The 22,000-nt window shown below is 31.5% G+C and overlaps 1 protein-coding gene across 5 annotated transcripts in view; it reads right to left on the bottom strand.

Annotated features, from left to right (window-relative positions):
• LOC122711607 (band 4.1-like protein 4) overlaps positions 1-22,000 on the bottom strand; it is a 66,781-nt gene that overhangs the window by 2,432 nt on the left and 42,349 nt on the right. For all 5 annotated transcript variants that reach the window (XM_043930555.1, XM_043930551.1, XM_043930554.1 and 2 more), the window contains 10 exons: positions 20,008-20,112; positions 19,046-19,185; positions 14,536-14,633; positions 3,546-3,666; positions 3,149-3,236; positions 2,940-3,056; positions 2,042-2,554; positions 1,350-1,564; positions 725-800; positions 506-591 (listed from right to left, as the gene is read on the bottom strand). In XM_043930555.1, the coding sequence (XP_043786490.1) occupies positions 506-591; positions 725-800; positions 1,350-1,564; positions 2,042-2,554; positions 2,940-3,056; positions 3,149-3,236; positions 3,546-3,666; positions 14,536-14,633; positions 19,046-19,185; positions 20,008-20,112 (1,559 nt within the window). The remainder of the gene's footprint in view (positions 1-505; positions 592-724; positions 801-1,349; positions 1,565-2,041; positions 2,555-2,939; positions 3,057-3,148; positions 3,237-3,545; positions 3,667-14,535; positions 14,634-19,045; positions 19,186-20,007; positions 20,113-22,000) is intronic.

Below are 22,000 nucleotides of genomic sequence, written 5' to 3' on the forward strand. Positions count from 1 at the left end.
TATATAAATTGCCTTGCATAAATTATATTCAAATTATTTCATTCACACCAGAAGTAATTAGATTAGTATACTTTACATAGTAATATATAGAGTGTATTTAATATATACACAGGTTTTGTTTAATTTGGAGGAAGAAATATAATACAAAAACTTTGTGCAATTTTTAACATTAATATTTACAGTGATCTTTTTCTAAATTAAATTATATTTATATTTATAAATTATATTATATTATATTTATATTGAGCAGGTAGACAAAAATTCACTTTTCATCATTTGGTTTTCATGCATTTAATAATAATTATATGTTATTATAATAAATCAAAGATTTATACAATATAATGTAATATATCACAAAATGCTTAATATTATACTTACCCCTCCAAATCAAACAATTTTTTCAGATGTCTTTTTATTCAAACCGAACTGACACGAGAATAAAAATTAAATATTTAAAAAAACAATTATTTCAATATTGTATTATAGTTTCATAAAGAAAACGTACTTCCTAAGCTCATCTGGCAGTGGTTGCTTTTGAGAAGGACTCCGGTGTCTACTTCTATGCCTTCTTCTTGGTTCTGTATGACTTACCTATTGAAATATTCATTATTTTACAACAACAAAAAAAAACAACTATATAAAAAATTACAATAAGACAAGAAACAAAAACATCATTAAATTATATCGAATTATATCATAAAAATTATATTATCATCGAACTTACAACAGCCCGTTGAACTCCTTCGCCCTTCCGCTTCTGTGCTTCTCTCCATTGTGGTTCAGAATCTACCAATTCGTGTCTGAAAAGATTCACAGGTGTAGTATAAATTCCGAAATGTTTAATGTACCAATTATAATAAGTAACAAATTAAATTTGAATTCGTTCTGCTTGTGATTTTTCATTGAAAAAATGGAATAATATCATGTAGAAAGATTTCGTTGCTACTTCTCAAGCGCATCGTCATTAAAATAATTATCACCTTTATGCGCTCTATGTACCCTACCGTGAGATTATAATGAGCACGAGGGTTTCTTTCTCGTCTTTACGGTCGACGAACTCGTCCAAAATGTTCTGTCAAGATGTTATTTCATTTTCACATCATCGTATAAGGGATCTTTATTGAGTTCATTAATTAATAATTAGGCTGGCGCGCATATAGATGTAACATACAGCATAGCTTAATTGTTTCAATATACGATAACAAACGTATATTACGAGGCTCATTAATACAATTAAAAAAATATTTTTTTTCTTTTTAATAATTCTTCGACTTTTGTTAACAATGAAATATAAAATATCGGTGTGTAGTTGTTCTATATAAAATGAAACGAGCGAGAAATATATATACCTAGACGAACGAGAGCTTCTGTGCTTTCTGCGGTGTTTACGATGACCTGACCTAGTGTCCGAACCCCGTGAAAGCTCAGATTCACAATCAGAATGACGACTGTGTCTTCGATGGCTATGACTATGACTTCTTCTACGATGACCACCACGACTGTGACTGTCCCCTGAACTTTGACTCTCTACGGAGCTACTCCGTCGCTGGAGTCTGCTCAAGAGCTAAAAATAAAAATTAAGAATATTAAAATTCATACATGTTATTTATACCAATTACAATATAAATAATAAATAATTTATGGAGAAGAGAAATTCTAATGAGATAAAAATCACTGTTAAAATAAACTTACTTGCTTCATTTTAAATTACTCAATGTTTAAAAAGTTATATAATAAGATTTTAAAGAAATAGAATCTTGTAATGAATCACGAACGAACTTGTTATTTAATCTAATCTATCAAAAGGAATCAAAATATGTTCTGAGAAATCATCTAGAAAATTTAAAGAATAATACATAGAGACAAAGATAAAAGTATGAGATAGAGTATCTCTCATCACCTCATCATAATGTAGAACGTTGAACTTGAAAAATAATTTTCTAACTATCTACCTACCCATTTCCCATTTATCTTTTCTACACACATAAAAGACGTATATAACAAAGTGTTAACAAAGAAGAAATGCGTGTAAAGAACGTACTGCCGGTGCCGTTCCCGCGGAGCGGACGGACCGAGGACTAGACGAGGTATAAAGGCCACGAGGTTGGCTTTGAGTCCACGGCGCGCTCCTGGTGCTCCTGGGACTCGAATTATTCACCTGTCTCGCGCTTTGAGTATTACACAAAACATTTCCGCTGATCGGATTGCTGTTCGAATTCGAGTTCACCGTCGCGGGCGTTTCCACAAATGGGCCGACCATCTCTTGGCCCTCGACCACGCGTCGTTGAGCCCTGCGACTGGGTGTCCTCTGGAAGATAGGCGGTGGATTCCGTCTGATCACGGTGTGCTTCTCGGATCCAGACGGCGGGCTGTACGAGCGGAAACGAGAGTAGGGGCTCAATGGTGGCGGACCGGTGGCCATCAATCGAAAGAACGCTTGGTGCTCCAGGCAACACTTCCACAAATGTCTGCATGCACCCTTCGACGGCGTCTCGAAACCGTGTGTCCTCTCCTCGGAGTTCTTTTCACTCACTCTCAGCATGAAGTATCTACCCTGAAAAAAAAGATTGTGGTATTAGTTGTGGTATTAATTGTGGTATTAATTGTTTGATAGGTTTGGATGTTGGATATTAGGGAAGGGAGAAAGTGATTTGTGAATAGCTTGTGCTTCGAATCACGTGTGACTAATTGGGAGATAAATATGTATAATAGAATTTATTTTTCATATAATAGAATAATATAATAATATAGTAATTTGGATGATTGCCTGTTGCTAATCAATTCTTTATTTATATCTATCAAAAATAAATAAAAATTAAAATATTCATGCAACAAAAAAAGAATAAATTAAAATGTTTATACAAATGTTGAGGGATAGTTTAAGTAAATATTTAGAAATATATTCACATTCTGTATTTATTTGGAATAAATTTCTTTACCTTATAATAGATTTTATTGATTCGAGGCCAGTAATAATTTCCCACTTTGGTCTTGTTGCGCAACAAAATTATCCCACTCGGCGTCAAACCCAGAAAATATTCCACGCTATCTTCGCCCTGTGGATAGAGGGATGCGATGTTTTGAGAGATTACAACATCACGTCTCATTAAGAGATCTGTGGCCTTTGTTCGTTCAAACAGGTACTTACCAACACGGGATGCAAATCAACCCCGTACATTTCCAGCCATTTCACTTTGTCCAAATAATTCAGCTCTGCTGCGGATGGTAATTGTCCTCTGAAAGAACGAATTCATTGTTATTTCAAATTACATGATTATTTAACAGTATCGTGTATTCCTTTTTTTGATAAAATTTTGTGATAAAAGAAAGACTTTATCATCAATTTAAATGTAAATTTGATATAAGTTGTATAGTACATAAAACAATAATATTTCAATCAAAATTCTTATAGATTAGATATTTATAAAAAATAATTACATGAGAATTTTAAAGTTTGAATGCAAGTTTGATTTCATCACGTTAAAGTATTGTTAAATATAATTTTGATTGAATTTGTATAAAACAAAATAATTTTTAACACCTACACAAGAGTCTTATGAAGTTCCACTATACGATTTTCCAATTCCGTAGTTTGATTTGCTAAGAATCGAAATTCTGTGACGTATCCTACAGAATGTCGCCTTGGATCATAGTCTCCAAGTTCGGCTGGAATCATGAATAAAAATTCATTAGATCGTATCAAATAAATATTGAAACAGCATCTTTGTAATCGTATCAATCATTAACTTTAACATCTCCATTAATTTCAATTCGATTAATTGAAAATAATTTATCACCAAATAATTCGTATTAAATAGATCTCTAATAATATCTCTTTACAGTTATATAAATCTTAAATTAAACAATCTTTTTATTTACATTTCAATAAATAACAACATCTGAGAATATATATTATTTATTTCGAAAAAACAATACTACTTGTATTCTTCAAACGATAATTGAGAAATAATAAAAGATTAGATTAATAAAATCAATATCAATACGAATAATTGTAACCAAATTTTATAATTATTCAAAACAAAGATATTTCATGATCCTCAATATTTTCAACATTCCTAACCACGTTTATATGTATAATTTAATTTACGTACCAAGCTTATATATAAACGTATATTTCATAAAATCACGCGTAAAGTAAAAGAAAAATATCCTCGGTGTAACTTGTATATCGTGCACGTAACGGATCACAATTATTTAATGCTTCCTCGTTACGTAATTCCATACATTTTCTTCACACAAGCGTACGATTGCATCGGGCACACGGGATGCACACACGTCCACGATTTATTTTCATGGTATCAAGCAAATCATTCAGTAACACGCATTCCATCAGCCGGATGCTCGCACGCATTATCTACGCTAGGAAGAAAACTACGATAGCACTCTCATCCTGTAATCTATGTAAGTACGCACAACTTGTTTCTCCGTCTCTTCTTTTTTTTTTTTTTCGTATTCTTTTTCTTATTCCTTTCCCTTCGTTTCTTGCTTTATTCGATTTAAACGCGTGCAAACGCGTGAATAGGATTTTAAAATGATAAAGGTTGCGGAAAGTTTTCTTCTAGAGAGATATTTTTCTTCGAAGAGTAAAAAGAGAAAAAATGTTTTTTCAATTCATTGGTTGAAATAGAATTTGTGTTAGAAAATATTATTAGGATAAACGATGGATGAATTTTTTATATTTCTTTTATTCTTATGATTTTTATAGTATTCTATTTCTATTATTTTTATCGTACGAATTTTTTTTCAAACATCTTTCGTTTACTTTTGTTTTTTTTTTATTGTATCGAATTTTCTAGATTTCTTTTTTTACTATTTTATCTTGAAGTAATGTCGAGTCAAATTCAAAGTTAAAATTGAATCTGACTTTTTGACAAAAAATATATTTCGCGTGCAAAAATAACACGAAGTATTTAAAAACACAGGTGATAAACACAATAAAAATATATGAATGTTTATTATAAAAATTATTGAATGTTTCATGGCTACAATATTTGAATTGTTGTATGTTGTACGTAGTTACATATTATTAATTGTCGGAGAACATGAGAATAGGAATCCTATTCAAACCACTGTGTAATTAAGCTTGTTTGAAATTTGAGTTAATTCCAGGTCTCTGATTTAGTATTGTCTGCTGTTCTCGTTTCTCTTATCTTTGATGAATCAACTAGTTTGTTGCAACTAATTAAACTGCGTTAAACAATTCTTCTTCTTTTAACGCATGACATCAACTTCATCAACTTCCTTTTAACATTCTATTATTTAAAAAAAAAAATTCCATAAAATAAAGATATTATTATTAATAAATTCCCAATACTTCACTCAATTAAATGAAGACAACGTAACAAGGTTTTCTTTCCGATATTCTCAAATTTGTTCAACTTCGAATTTTCTTATCTACAGCGATCATCAACGATCTATCCCAGAATTTTCATCGTTCGAAAACGAGGATCCTTAAAAGAAGAAGGGAACGCGACGCCTCAGCAATAAAACAAAAAAAAAAAAAAAAAAAAAAAAAATCCTACAAAATCGTGACGACCTCGAACGTCCACGCGACTCTAATCGCATAAATCCAGTTAACATCGAGGAATCTCATCCCTTTGGAATTTCTTCTTCTTTCGTCCACGCGCCCCCCTTCCAAGCCTGTCACCGCCAATTCCCATAGGGTGCAGCGCAGAAATGCCCTCCAGAAATCATCCTAGTCGCTTAATTGAATCGCTGACTTTGATGAATATCGGCTCCGACCGTCGCGCGAGGGGCACTTTATTTTCTCCCTGCCTGTTCCCCCCTCCCCCTCCGTGTTCCAGGCCAACGGAATCCCGCACCTTGTCGTCGATGCCGACTTCTTGCATGCTCGTTCGCTCGTGTAATTACGAGGCCGCCGCTCGTGGACCGCGAAACGTGGACCGGAATCGAGCCGAGTTATCCTATCCAGTTTTGCCTAAATGAAGGGGGGGTTCGATAGACAGAGGGATTATGGCGGAGGAAAATGGGCATGGATATGTATAACTCGGTGGTAACCTCGCTAAGGAAGTTTTGGGACGATGCTTCTTAAATTTCATGGGTTCGAAGAAGACATTTTTCTGCGAGAATTCATGATTTCTAATGGCGGATGAAGATGATCTTTAACGTTGGTCAGCGACATTTTATTAAACCGTTGAAGAGCGTGAATTCGATCGACAAACGAGCGCAGAACTTTTTTTCTTTTCTTCGAATAGTATATAAGGAAGATTATAAAAATGTATTTTTTCTAGTACAATCTCGAATTTTTCATTCGATCCGGCAACGTTTGAAAGTGTGTGTAATTAAGAGACAAGAGGGGGGGAGGAGCAACAGTAAACAGGCTGAACGTACGAAACAATTAAATTTCCAAGCTACGATTCCATTGTTCGTGTGATTCAATGAGCCGTTGTCGAGAGCTTCTTCCTCGTCTTGTTCGTGGAACGAACAATTCGTTTGGGGGAAGGGATAAATTAACTTACGAAATACCGTTCTAAAAATGAATCGAATTCCGAACGAAAGAGAGCTCGAAGAAATACGCGTGGCGAATAATGGGATTCTGCTCTGGCAAGGCACTGAATGAAAAAAAAGGGGAGGAGAAAGAAAAGGAGAGAGAGAGAGAGAGAGAGAGAGAGAGAGAGAGAGAGAGAGAGAGAGAAGGGAGGAGGAGGAACGCCTAAAGGTATTTTCACCGCCGTTGTAATAGCATTGTAAGCTCAAAGCTTCTTGGCTATCTTGTTTGAGATCTCCGTGAAGATGGACAACGATTTTCAACGGTGCAAGCATTATCTCGATTCGTAAAACACGGGACCGGTCTGCTTATTTTCCAGGGTAACTCCAATATTTGCGGAAGCTGAGTGTAAAAGGGTTGGACGATCCATTGCTAGGAAGGAAAACGCGTTACACCAAAGAATGGCGATGTTTTCGAATGAAGAAAGGGAAAGAGAGATAAAAATCGAGTGTACGAGTGACTATCCTCGTTGTTGGCGAGTTGATTAATATTCGTCGTTAAACTGCCCTCCTCGTAAAATTACTTTCCGACGTTGAACAGCCGCGTAATTGCGTATGCTGTATAACGACGAACTTTCGTTTTATTTTTTATCCTCTGTCCCTCTTTCTCTTACTCCTTTGTCTCTTTCTTCTTTCCTCTTCCTCGCGAGAGGAAAAACGTTTCTTTAATTGTTGAACTGAGCTAAAAGAGAAATGCGGAATTTTTAGTATCGTAGTATTCTCGTTTTAAATAGAAGAAATATGTAATGTATGATTTGGCAATAAATTTGAAGGATTATTTCTATAGATTTTGTTATTGTGTAGTTTTCATTGAAAAGATAATTACGTTGAATAACATTTATAAGATGATATGAAACATATATTCATGTTATAAAATATAATATAAAAATTGACGTTCTATCAATAATTTTCTTAAAACGATTTGTAAATTTTCGAGGAATCTCAAATAATAAAAGATAAAATGATTTATATCATTAGGAAGGAAAAATAAAGTTTTCATTTTATGAGATAATAAAAATTTAATCAATGTTATATTATTTAGTAAATTATCTTTTTCAATAAATCAAATTTTAAATAAATTATAGAATTTGAAATAAATGCATAGAAAATTCTAATAACTTTTAACAAAATATATATATATATATACATAATTATAATAAATTAATATCCAATCTTTAAGATATTTTAAGAATCTTTAAGAATTTACTTTGCATTTAATGATAGATAAGCATTTTCTTTGTACTTTAATTGTTATTATTTTTTGAAACATTCTCTTTTTTTTTTTTGTTCTTTCTTATCCTATAGACCGTAAAAGTTAAAACGAATAAACTCGTCTGATGTTAGACATGAATGAAAGTCTCAGGTATTAGGTGCATGAATAAATATTGGGTGTTTGGAATGGTGTAAAGAGATAAAGTAAGTATGTACATAGGATATGTGGTATAGAATACATATTGACTTAGAGCAAACAAGAGCATGATGTGAGAGTGTTCCTTTTAAAAAAATGTAATCTACGTAATCTATCAATCTAAGGATTAGACTTGAATTGACTAGATACGGGCTAAGAACTGACCTGATGAAAAACATAGGAAGAACAGGAAGAATAAAGAATAATGAGTAGAGAGTAAATGACTAAACAACTAATAAAAAAAAAATTATTATAAATAATTACTCGAAGAACTTCTTTCAAGGAAAAAAGAAAATCGCTTTGCATGAATTTCATATTGGAATATAATAAGTTTAAATTCGTACAAAATGGAGTTCTATATCGAAGAAAATTTTGTTTGCTTCTCATCACTCGAAGAGATAACAACACCCATATATATTTCTATTCATCTGTTTCTAAAAATCTACTTTCCCTAACTCTGAACCAATTCAAATCAGGTAAATAAAGATTTTCGATTCGGTGATATCGAGGAAGATTTCATCGAGGCGAGTTTCGAGATGTTCGAAAAAAAAAAAAAAAAAAAAAGGAAAGGATGTCGAAAGTCAAACACGTAAAATTTTGTTGCTCAAGATGTTGCAATTCATCGTCGCACGGTGATCTCATCCGCGGCGGATTGCAGTCGCATTCAGAAAAGTTTATCTCCATTTCGCGAAGCAAAACGCGTGCCGTGTCCCTTTCTCCCCCTCTCTCTCTTTCTCCACTATTCACACGAGGTTCACACCCTCTTTCTCTCTCTCTCTGTCCGTTCCGCGTTTTGTCGTCAACGGGCACAGAGAGTGAACAAGAAGAAAGGGCATTCATTTCGTCCCTTTTGACGGCGATGAGACGCAAACACGCCCGTATCTTTTTCTCTCGTTCTCTTTTTTTCCTTTACTCTTCCGCAGATATCTATCCTTTCTCTATTTCCATGACTTTGAATCTCAGCAGTAGATAACTAACGTGTGGACCCACGCGGCTTCCTTCTTACCAACGTCTTCGCCTTTCGGCTCGCGTTGCAAGCGGATGTGTTTCGAAATTTTTAATTATTTAAGGGGATGATAGAGATAGTCTCTCTTTCTTAACGTCTCTCGTGGATAGAGTAAATTATTTTTCGAGACGACAATTATTTTTTATTTAACATTTATTCCGTAGACAGAGATTATTATTATTCGTGATGTTTTGGAAAAGTTGAAAACCGAGATCAATTATTAAGGAATTCATCAATTTTTTTTTTTTTTTAAATAATACGATTTTGAAGAATCTTTAAGGTAATTATACTTTTAAATTAAGTTTTTAAGTTTGGTCTCTTGATGTTTTTTTCTTTTTTAGATAAAAAATTTTAAATAAAATAAATGCAAACATAATCTCATATCTTTCAATTTTTTTCAGTTGGAATTTCAATTTTGAATTTTCCCAAAAATTTATAGAAAATGGAACTTGTTTCGAACAAATTGAAGAAAAAATGAACGAGTAAAATACTCATTTCTCTATCTTCCATTAATATTTTCTTTTCTTACTAATAATTTTTATTTCTTGACACAAAATATTTAAAAATAGTAAATAGTAAATTTTAAAATATATTCAATTAAATAAACTTTACTTTCAATTTCCAAATTTCTCCTCTTCTCCTCAAATATAAAATACGATTGTATAAATAAAAACTTCAAGATACTTCAAAAATGTAAGAGGATTGATCTCCTTCACATAAATTGATTACTTTCTTCGTTCCATCAATGCTTGAATGGAAGTATTTCGGAACAGAAATAACCGTCTGCAAAGGGAGAAAAGTTAGAGAAGCACTTTAACAAAAAGTTTAACATGTGGACATCTCTTTCCACCGATTGAAATTGAAATTGAAATCACATACCGTTCAAATATTCCGCGAATCTTCTTATATCACTTTTTATCAGACTTTCGCTCAAACATTTTATCTATAATGAGACAATGGATTCTAAAATTTCTCTCGAGCGAGTCCTGTTTATTTCTAAAATCATTATTTATTATGATTATTTAAGAATTTTATAAGATAGAAAGAAAGATATTTTAATTACTATTATTAATTACTTGTAGAAGAATATTATAAAGTAATTTCTTCAAAACTTATCTTAGCCTATAAATTATTTCTTAACAAAGTTAGAAAAAAGTATTGAAACTTCAAAAATTTCAATTATAAAAAAATAAGTTTTAAAAATAAACGAAAACAAATTCCACGATTAATACAGAATGCCACGATTGTACATCTATTTCGATGCATATTTGATACGCAAACGATTGAATGGAAATAGCAAAGAATTACAGAGATGTCATGAAAAAAACAAAAAAAAAAAAAAAATTCGATGAAACGTGGCGTGTTGTCGGTTCACCAGAAAAACGCGATGAAAAAGAAACGATCGTGATGTGTAATTTCGACGTGGCGGCTTTGTGCCGCGTGGGTGCATAATGTAGCACCCACCATGCAATTTTGTTTAGACTCTCTCTCGGAAATAAGCGTGCCCGAGCGTTAGGCGTTGCCCTGTGAAATTTTCTCTCTGCCCTTGCTGCCCTTGTCTTCGAGCGTTAGAGGTACCAACCACCACGACACCATGGAACCAAGATGGCGTTATCGCGATAAAAATTGCACACGTTTCATCGTTCCCTTCGTGTTTTGTCTACTTCGATGCGACCGCAGGAAACGGTGATTCCAGCCGCGTATAAAACCTTATCGGGCGTTGCACGACTCCCTTCCAAGCGAAAAAAAGATAAGGGTAATGAGAATGGTGCAACGACCTTTTATTCGAAGGCGTAAGTATTGGCTTACTTGTGGTGAGAGGGCGCGAGTTATTTTGCGAGTTTTTGGACGATGGAAGATCCCTCGATAATTATATTCTTTCGAGAAAAATATTTTTCTTTCTTCTTGGTATAACGTTTCACGTACGCTTTTGCATTCGTTGGAAGACGTATCGATGTACGTGTTTTGATATGTATATTTAGTTAATAACGATTAATTAATATAGATAATAACGATAATGATTATATCAGAGCATAGGAAAATTATATAGGATTACAGTGAAATAAGTTTTCTATTTATATAATCATGGTCAGACATGTCTACTCACACTTTTTTATTTTATAAATACGAACTTTTTTTGTTCTTTTTTTGAGAAAATTTTTAAAATGCTTGCATAAGTGGAACTCTAGTTGAGATATTAATTAATCGTAAACCGGTTAATCGAGATTTTATATGTAATATTACATTTATTACGGAGATATTAAAAACATATATTTTTTATTGGAGAAATTATATTAACAAATAAGATGTAAAATAAATGAAAATTTTAATTGACTTCGTTTATTTATTCAAGCAAAATAATCAAAATTAATCAAATGTAATCAGCAATAAACGTTAAATAATTATTTTAAGTAGTTATTATTCCCAATATAGAAAGATAATTTGGACAAGTGAATTTTAATTATATTTAATTTCTTTTTTCTAATTCCAAATAAAAACATACAATATTAATTTACAGATAATTTAATATCTGTTTTATGTTTAAATTAAGTATATTCGAAATTATGTATATCAAATGAATTATTGTACATCGCATTAAGCTAATTAAACAGGATAATTAAATGATGGCATAAATTTAATGCAAATTATCACAAATGAAGTTTAACTGAAATGAAGAGGGATCATTTGAATCAAGCTTCCTTTACTGAAAGCTGTTACTACTGCTCAATAATTAGGAATGTATGAGGTATAACTCGATAGCTATTACGGTAATTATTTTAAACTTTCAGAAAAATAATAGTGTACAACTTTATGCGTGAAATTAATCATTGTACACATCTTACATATATGAAAATAAAATAATGTATTTAAAAAAAATTAACATATCGAATTAAATAAATCTTGAAATAAATAAATCAAAAATATTTTACTTCAATTCAAATGATTCCATTAATATCTATCATTCTATTTTTTACATTTATAAAAATTTTCATTTATCTTAACCATCTTTTATTAGAATTGCAGAAACCATTGTCAAGATATTATAATAATTTTAAGAAATTATTAAAAATAATCAAATTCTATCTATATATGTAAAAATTCATGTACCTTGTGTATCCTCTTCCAAAGAAAATAAAAGCATCGACATTTACCTTGTGCCTTTCACAATATTCAAATAAATTGTCTTTCCTGCATAAAGGAAGAATCGACAATTTATCATCGATAATTACATAAATAAAAGATCGTGCGAGGAACGAGTATAGGTATAATATTATCAAAATGATACACAAACTCCGTATGCCATCTATTTTTCGCATATAATGTCTATTGTTCCCATCCAAAAGAAGCAGAACAACCTTTTCTGCGCCTGCAGACATTCAAGGACAATTGCGGTAAGAATGGTACCGGAAGATGATGCGAGTACAATCGTTGGCAGTGAAACAAAAGGAGTTTACGCCTCATTTTCAGAATTATAGTGGCATCTCTAATGAGGGACGTGCACTTTGAGGCCATTTGAGGTTACATTGGTAATTGTCTCGCCAAGATTACTTGCTTAAGCGATTTTCCTTTATACTTGCTCAAGACCCATAGGATACACGTTCTTGGGATAGAATGCGAATTCTCTTCGAATTGTCTTTCCTTAATTGGACCTGATCTTCTTGATCTCAATTAGAGCAGTTTTCTTGACTACAATTGCGAAACATGTAACGTATATGTATATCAGGGATAAAAATTAATTTGAAATTATTATCTATTATTCTCGATCCCTTGGAATTATTCTAATGGGATATTTTTGAAAAAGATCAAGTTTTAGGAAATAAAACAAAATTATATGTTTCAAAAATATTGAATGAACGAATAAAATGCCGATTAATTGAACGAATTTATATAAAAGTGTAAATTGAATATACGTATAATGAAATTATGATTTGTAATTTCATCATCATTAAATTATTCAAATAATTTTGAAAAAGTTAAATTTATAAAGTATACTATCAATTTTATCTCTTTTTAAATGGAGAAAAGCTAGAAGATATTAAATGCTATAATAATTTTTCACGATCTTGCTTATTTTTGTTGGAACAATCGTTGAAAATTTTAGTGTTATAATATAAAAAAGTATATAAAAATAAATGGAATGTTTTATCAGATAAAATTTAAATAAAAATTTCCTACGTAAATTTCTTAAATAAATTTCTTAGTAATCAGAGAAATTTTCAGAAACTTTACTGACTGGAAAAGGTTATTTCACGAACCATTACTTCGGGTTCTTCATTAAGCATTCATGGAACCAGTACTTAAGCAATTTCCTCGAACATACGTTTTAAAATTTTTTACATTGAAAAAGTTTCTCGTGTAATCTTACATAGAAAACTTTGAAGAGAATATAGCCTTTATTTTATTAAAAAAAAAAAAAAAAAGAAATAAAAATAAAAAAAAAACTATTTCACATAAATATCTTTCAAAATACTTATTTTTCTTATAGACTTTTCATTTTATACGTAAGATTTCAAATTATTAAAATTTCGAAATATGTACATTCCAAAAATAAATTTTAATTTTGCTATCCTTATATTATAATCTTTAATCATAATATTAACTTAATATCGATCAAATCATTTTTAAATTTCAATAAAATCAAAACTCTCAAATTTTTTAAAATAACTATCACGTTTTCTCCCTCGAATTATTTCGTTCGAATTATCTCAAAGATTCTTTTCGAAATATTCAAGATTTCTTTTTCAAAAAACTTTGTTTCGTTACTCAAGAAGAAAAAGAAAAAAAAAAAAAAAGAAGAGAAGACAGAAACTTAATCCAGCTTTGCAACAGACACATCTGATACTGAACGTTAATGCCGCAACGGTATTACCGGCTCCTCCCGCTTCTTCCGCGTCTACTAGGCTAACTTTCTTTGACCTTGAGAAGATTAATACCCCGGGATTTAATTAAAGCCACCAATTTTAATCATAACGTTCATTAGAACCGGTAATAATCTTCGTGTTCAACCGGCTGACGGAAGCCGCGTTGCGAAAAGAAATCGCGGGCGAGCATTAACTAACCATCTGATTGATTGCGCTCGTCATGCTCGCTTCCGCGATATACATTTGCATGATGCATTTCCTTCAAATTATAACTTTGCCTGTTTGAAAAATCTTGCCCATTGAAAAGAAAAAAAAAAGAGAGAGAGAAAGAGAGAAACAAATGAGAATTTTTAAAAGATAAAGAAATAACTTATGATTATTTTGCAGCCTTATCGAATGAGATGATATCTTATATAGAACTGTAAATTTAGGAAAAAAAGTTTTATGAAAAGTCTTAAAGACTTCCGCTTATTATTTATGAATATAATATAACTTTCTTCGTTGGTTTTACATTAGAAAGTAAACAATTATTAAAAGAAAAATATTAGGAAATTTTGTTACGTAATATTTTCTAACAAGGAACACACGGCTCATAAATAATAAATCATAAATATTAATTAATATATTATATTTACATGAATATTAATAAATCATGCATGTGTATGGTACTCGTTAAAAAAAAATCTACATTATTATTTAAAAGTTAGTATAAAAAAATGTTATATTCTTACATTGCACGACGTAAGCTCCTAATTCTGCGGCCAAGTCGAAAGACACGGGAAGTCTTCCTTGCAGAATGTCCTGTTTCACTTGTAGGAAAAACTGATACCTATGAATCGGAAGAAAAAGAAATATTATTTTTATCGTACAAATGAGAAAGGAGAATAAAAAATATACCTTTTTCTTCGACTAAATTAGTTAGATAGTTTCCTATAATTTTATTTCTTTTTTGACAATGAACAAAATTCAATGGTGCAATAAAAAAAGAAAAAACAATTTAATATTGAATAAACTTTACAGTAGTTCTTCCTTTCTTCTCTTCATCCTGAAAGAAACATAAAAAAAAAAAGAAAGAAAAAAAAAAAACGTTTATTGCATGTATTTCATGAATATGGTTAATGACATGTGACACACGTGAAAACACAAGAAAAAACAGCGAAGCGAAAAGAGCGTATCGAAAGGAGGGAAGCAAAAGTGGGAGCAGAAGAAGAAGGAGGAGAAAGAGAAGAAGAGCAGAGGGGAAATAAAAAAGAAAAAAAGTTACGACTGGGGTCAACTTGCGGTCACGATTCGCCTTGAATTTCGATTTTACTATAGTTGCTCTCGCGATTTCTCCCCTTGCAAAGTCATCGTTAAAAGGATTTCGTAGTTTTTTTTTCCCCTTTTTTCTCGCTTTACAATCCATTGCCACGACTTCACTTCACCTATGTCACTTCGTCGCCTCTTCTCCTTCGCTTTCTCCCTTTCGTTACGCGCATAAGCCTATTCCCTCGTACGCAGATTCCTTTTCGCTAGCACACTTTTTCTTCCCTCTCCTCCTCGCTTTTTCTTCATTTTCTGCCTGCCAATCTTTTGTCCCGTGTCTTTCCTCGCTCATCCAACCTGCCCCCGAGAGGATATTTCACCTTCGTCTCGACTGTTCCTCCGCTTTTTTCGTTCTTCTATTTGCAAACACGATTTATCACCGTGTTTTTTTATTTATTGGAACAATATATTTTTATTTATAGCGAGACAAGAAGATTTTTCGTAAGAAAATCTCTTTGAATATTTATATTGGATTATTTATAGATAAAAAATTATATATGATACTAATTTCTGTAAGAAGATGAACGATTTTTTTTTTTTGCTAAAATTCTAATTAAAGTGAAATCATTTATTAAAAATAAATGAGTGTTTTCATTTTATTATATATATAAAAAGTTTTTGTGTCCTACATGTTGGAAAAAAATAATAAAAGCTATATAACATAAGTCTTTTCAACTTAAGTTAAAAGTTAAATGATGTACAGAAACTTATGTTTTATAAAACTGTGCGATTAAATCGTTATTCTCTAATTTGTACTACGATCCAAATTTACATTACATTACACGAACAACTTTTTAAATTTAAATTAATTCTCACATTTTAATCTGAAATAATTCTATAATATTTGGATATTATATAAAATTTTCGTATTTTTTCATTGTTTAATTATTCATCGATAAATTCGTCCATTTCAATACTTAACGTATCACAATATCACCAAGATTAATTATCTTCTATTTACGTAATACAATTTCTTCATATCCTTTTCTTCTCTCCGGAAAAGTTCGTATCTTCGATATACAAACGACGTTCTCGCTTAAAGCATCAGTCGACTTGTCGCACGATAAACTCCCTTTCTATTTCATTTTCTTGATATACACGATCCCGTTTATTAACACATGAATAATTCCCCGCATTGGCTGTGCGAATCCTCCGAAACCCCAGACCGAATCCCTCAGGGACTTTTCCCTCTTTCGAATAATTCTCTTTCTTCCCCCCTCTGCTTTATCTCTTTTCTCTTCCTGAATCCTTACTGATGCAAGGATTACTTCAGAAATTCCTTTTAGGATAATTCCATAAGATTTACCATCGCTCTTCCGTTTTTCCTGCATTCTCCATTCTCGACGCACAAATGACACGCATATACCTCTCCTTTTTCAACACCCAGAAATTTAATATATTATCTTGAAATCGTTAAGATCCCATTTATTAAGTTCCTCTTTTTCAGAAAGGATTCTCTTCTGTCTCTCTCTATTTCTTTCTCTCTCTCCAATCATCGCCTCAATTTTCCGTTTGCGCAACCTTTTCTTTTCTTTCTTTTCTCTTCTTACGTAGGATTGTTTGAACGAAGTAATAAATACTGAAGTTGTTATGTAAAAATTCAATTTATTTAATGAATGACGAGCAATTTAATTTTACACTTTAATTATCCTCTCTTCGTTTCAGCTAATGTAAAATTGTCTATTGCATATTAGTTTTCGTGTTTATTCCAATAAATTTTCTACTTAATTTGTTCGAATATTCTGTTCACGTTTTTTCTCTCTTCTTAATCATGTCGTCTTACGCTCTTTTTTTTCTTTTTTTTCTCTCGACACTTTCTATTTCTGTATTTTTCTTTCTACACAATTTCGAGGAGAGAATCGTTTATCAATCCACGTCAATGCCCGCAATGATTATAAATCAGCTTGCATTATTAAAACAATGTGCTTTCTCATTTTTAGATAAATATATTTTTCTCTCTCTCTCTCTTCTTTCTTGCCGATCTTCTTCCACTCGAATTCGCCAGCCGATTCTGGATCCCTTTCAAGCATTCCTGATTTACGCCAGCTTTTTGCCTTTTCGCGATTTTCTTCTCTTTTCTCGGATATTTTAACACGAGTTCTTTTTATCGACGAGGGGTTTTAGTACTGTGAGTCACGAAAATATTTAGACACTAATGCTTTAACGATCTATATCTTCGTTAATTTTGAAAAAAATCTATTATTAACGAAAGATAATTTTTAAGAATCAAATTGTTCAACATCCTTTATGAAATCAAGGAAATATCAAATAATTGCTTTTTTGATTACTTAAATTATTATTAATTACACTTACACGCAACATTGGATACATCTATTAAACAATGTACAAAAATAAAGATACTTGTAATGAAAGTCTGATTGATTCTAATAAATCCATTATATTTACAAAAATATATTGGTCAAAGGATATAGATAAAATTAATAATATGTGCACACATACGTATATATTATTAAATATCGTTCAGATTTTTAAACTAAAGTCATTGAAAATGGGAATGATTCTAATTTTTTGACCAGATATTTATTTTTATATCGATTTATTTACCTTATTGTGACGTCAATCCGTTGAATCAAGTTGAACATGGAGAAATTCTGGTCGGTCCATGTATTTTATGGCAGATGTGGACCATTATTCAAGATTTTTGTGGTGAAACGAGAAATCCACAAACGATATCCGTTCACCTGATTCAGTAGTAGAACCACATCATTCGATGCACATATCGAGAAAAGGAAAAGAGAAAGAGAGGGAAAAAGTGAAGTCTCTGGAAACGAACGAACTCAATCTATATGCAAATGCGTTCATCTTTTATCTCGAGTATGAGCAATCGATGGACGCTTGTCGAGATCCTGTCGTGGTTGCAGTTTCGACTTCAATGCACAATGAACGAGCCACGGGATATCAGCATCTAAGCACTACAAGCGGTGTATAAATAATATCAATAACGAGATGCGCATATTATCTCTCCCCCGCTGATTATTACACTTCAATCTTGATAACTCGAAACTCGAGGAAGTTAAGATTTTCGAACTATGGAAGCTATCTCATTCACTTCTGCAAATAAAATTTGAAATATGAAATCTCACTTTCATATCTTAGATTCATATAATTCTAAGTTTACTCGTATAAAGAGATTTGTTGGCAAGTTTTTTTATCTTATCTTGATTTTCATTTCATTTTCCCTCGAAAAATTATTATTATTACATTATTAATTATTAAACCAAAATTATTAATTATTACACCAACAAGCAATTATAATATACCAAAAGCAATTATTCGTAATTTCCTTGATTATATATGTAGAAGGAAAATTTATAAAATTTCTTTCAATTCCTTTAAGAACGAACGACGTAAAATAAATTTCAAATTTCCTTTGAAGAGTGGCATCGTATCACGCAAGATCTATACACGTGCTATCGTGGCTATTTCGTATTCACGGTGTAATGAAACCATGTTGAATCGCCTTTGTGCATACACTCACAGTAGACTCGGCACAAGCACAATGATGCGCATTGATGCGCTTCGTTACCGGTGTCGGAATTGATTGAAGGATAGTAAAAAACTTGCTTCGTTCATTAATCCTCCATTAATCGTCCATAAATCACGGCCGATCAATTACAAAACGATGTAAATTTCCTTCAACATTAACCGAATAATTAGAATTCACTTTGAATATGCAATAACAAAATAGAACCGGAAATGATAAGCGGCACGATGAATATAAAATATAACGATAATTGATTTGAACAAAATTTCATTTGAATTAGTAGTAGCAATTGATTTAATTTTAATCAAATTTTCGTAATGAACCATCTGTATTCATTATATATCCCTTTACTGAATTATTAACATAATTAATCGATAATATCGAGAAATAAACAAATAAGATGTAAGAAGATAAATCGAATTTTTATTTACCTTGTGATTTCTTCGATGAGTTTGCAGGGATCGGCCGCGTAGAATTTCACACCGAAATAGAGGGTGTGGACATCCGAGCTCGGATCTCCTTTTTGGACTTTCAATTGTTTTCCAATCTTCTTGCTTGGATCGAGCCATTGCTATAAAGATACGCGGATCACATATACACGTAGTACAGATCGAGTATTACTCCTAAATAATTAATCCCTTCGACCGATCGAACCGTAAGAGTTACGACGAAAGTGTTGGTCAAGCAGACCGGAAATTACAGACAGCTCGACATTTCCTGTGAATAATAATTCTATTCCTCTCCTCCATGGCCCGAGGGTATGATGATATCGGCTCGATTTTTCATCTGATTTTTTTTATTTAATTGAAAAGGGTAAATTATTCGATATCTAGTTCTTTAGATGTCTAGCATTGATTTATTCGAAATCATACGTTAATTACATTTTGATAATATAAAATTAATTTCTTTCTAATTATGGAAAAGGAAATGTCACGTTTGCAATTGGGAAATCTTATTCAGAAAGTAAATTAAATTTCCAAATTGATGTATTTTTATTTGAATCATAAATATTAGATATTAGAGAATTTTGAAAAAAGATTTTGATTTTAAATATTAGTGACAAAATTCTTAGCATTATCGTTATATTTCGTTATAATTAATATTGAAATATCCCATATTTTCTAATTATCAATAAACGTAAATCAAATAATAGAAAAAATCATCTTGATTTTTAGTCAAAATAAAATTTCAATAAAACTAAAAATTTTATGAACAATTCGACCGTTCCATACACAATAATTAACAATAAAAACGCTCCCTTGGAAAACTAATATCAAAAATACGAAACCAGACTTATTTTTTTAAACCTGATCACGATCACGAAATTATGTAAATCGAAGGGCTTGTATTGAAACTTCGATCAAATATAATCTAGACAAAAAACATTTCTTACCGTCTGATTGCCGTGATCCAGGTAACGTAGCCCGAAGTAAGCCGTCTCCAATAAATTCAAATGCCTGAACACCCTGTCCAACAGTTCTTGGCCGAGGTTCGAGCTCTGGAAAAAGTAAGAAAGTAAGAAAGAAAGAAAGAAAGAAAGAAAGAAAGCAAATCGTTGTTTGATTTATCCCGTCAATAACAATGGAGTTACCGACACGAACGAAATTACTTCCTACATCAATATCGGCGCGAGTATACTTTCGATCCAAGTTCGATCAACCGTGACGATTTAAATCGTGATGCGCACGCGTCATTGACCACGCCGTACTTCCAATTGCATTAAAACGCGTTTATACGCCTTTGCATATCTACGAGATACGAAATACTGGATCCATCGATCCTGATTTCCAAGGGAAGGTTGAGCGACACGTTTCATAACGGTTCTTTTTAACCGGCCGCAAAACCGATTTCCATCTGTTTCCAACCGAAGAGCAACGAGCAATCTGTCATTACGAATCCCGCGGATTTTCGTTTTTCTAACCGCACGGGGAGATAATTAACTTCTGTCCGTGGTCGTATCACGATCGAGTGTGCGACGTTAAGTACTACTGTCCATTATCGTTATACGAAGGTAAGTATAATGGGATGTTTTATAATCTTTCTAATATCGCGATAAATAATAAAATGAGAGAGATTGAAATGAGATTGAATTTGTCGATGATCGATTTTTTGATTTTTTTGTTTTTTGTGTATACGTTTTTTTACGCAATGCGATCATTATTTTATAAACGTAATAAGGGAGAGATTTCTTGCTCGTAAGTTCCAGAATATGGAACGATGTTTTGATTTTTTGAAGTTGGATAAGTATAATTCATTTTGAAGAGAAAAATTATATTATATACATTTTAGATCTAAAGTATAAATATTTAACAAGATAATATTTATTCTTGTCCTGTCATAAACATATTTAACATTTTGATATCTAAACGAGATACAGTTGTCCATTAAACTTTCACTTGGAATACTTTATCAATTAACATACCATACTGCTAATCAAATATTATATCTAGAAATATTAATTTATTTAATCACTTATATTCGAATCGAAAAATATATATTTTACCATTCCTGTCTTCAAGAATTAGAACACGAGAGAGAAAGACGAGAAATTTTTCAGATCAAAACGATTTATAAAAAACTTTCAATTATATTGATTTCTATGAGCTTGTTTTATTTTATACTACTATTTTGATTTTTCTTTATTGATTAATTTGGATATTTCATTAAAGTTATGTAATATTAAACGTATGAATATTTAAAAAAATATTTTTCTTATAAAATCTACCAATCTATCAAAAGTTAAAAAAAAAAAAATAAAGAAATTTTAATAATACTATGAAAAAATCTTAGACAGAAATTAGTCATCCTTTCAAAAATTCATTTTCGATGCAGTATTCTTGCAAATACCAACATATTCGTAAATATGTATATAATTGTTTCGACAAAAGAAAGAGAACAAAAAAAAAAATAGAAAAGAAAAAAATTCGAGCAGACGAGTCAGCTATATAATAATTAAAAAGGGAAAAATACGAGGATAATTTGCCGTATCGATTCTGACGTTAATTTAACCGCGAGGTATGCAACCAGTGAACTGAGATTGAAATCGCTGGTTTCCGGTTCCCAGTTTTGTGGTTCAGAATCATGACTCGTTTCTCGTACGAGGAAAACTAACGGGAATCTGTGCGATGCACGTTTTCATTTTCGATCGTTTGTTCTTTCAAGATGCATACTTATAGATAGTCATAGATATACGAAGAATATATAGAATAACAAGAAAACGAGATTCAATATTTATAAGATTTATAATATTTAAAAGAATATAATATTCAAGTAAAAAAATATATAACGAATTTAACTTGCTTTGCGAAGAAATCAATGGAACTTTATTAAATAATAAAAATTAATTTTATAGGAAAAGAATTGCTTTTGGAACCTATGATTAGATA

Source organism: Apis laboriosa, unplaced genomic scaffold (assembly GCF_014066325.1).
Source record: "Apis laboriosa isolate Shangri-la unplaced genomic scaffold, ASM1406632v1 scaffold173_cov153, whole genome shotgun sequence".
Taxonomy (NCBI): Eukaryota; Metazoa; Arthropoda; class Insecta; order Hymenoptera; family Apidae; genus Apis; species Apis laboriosa.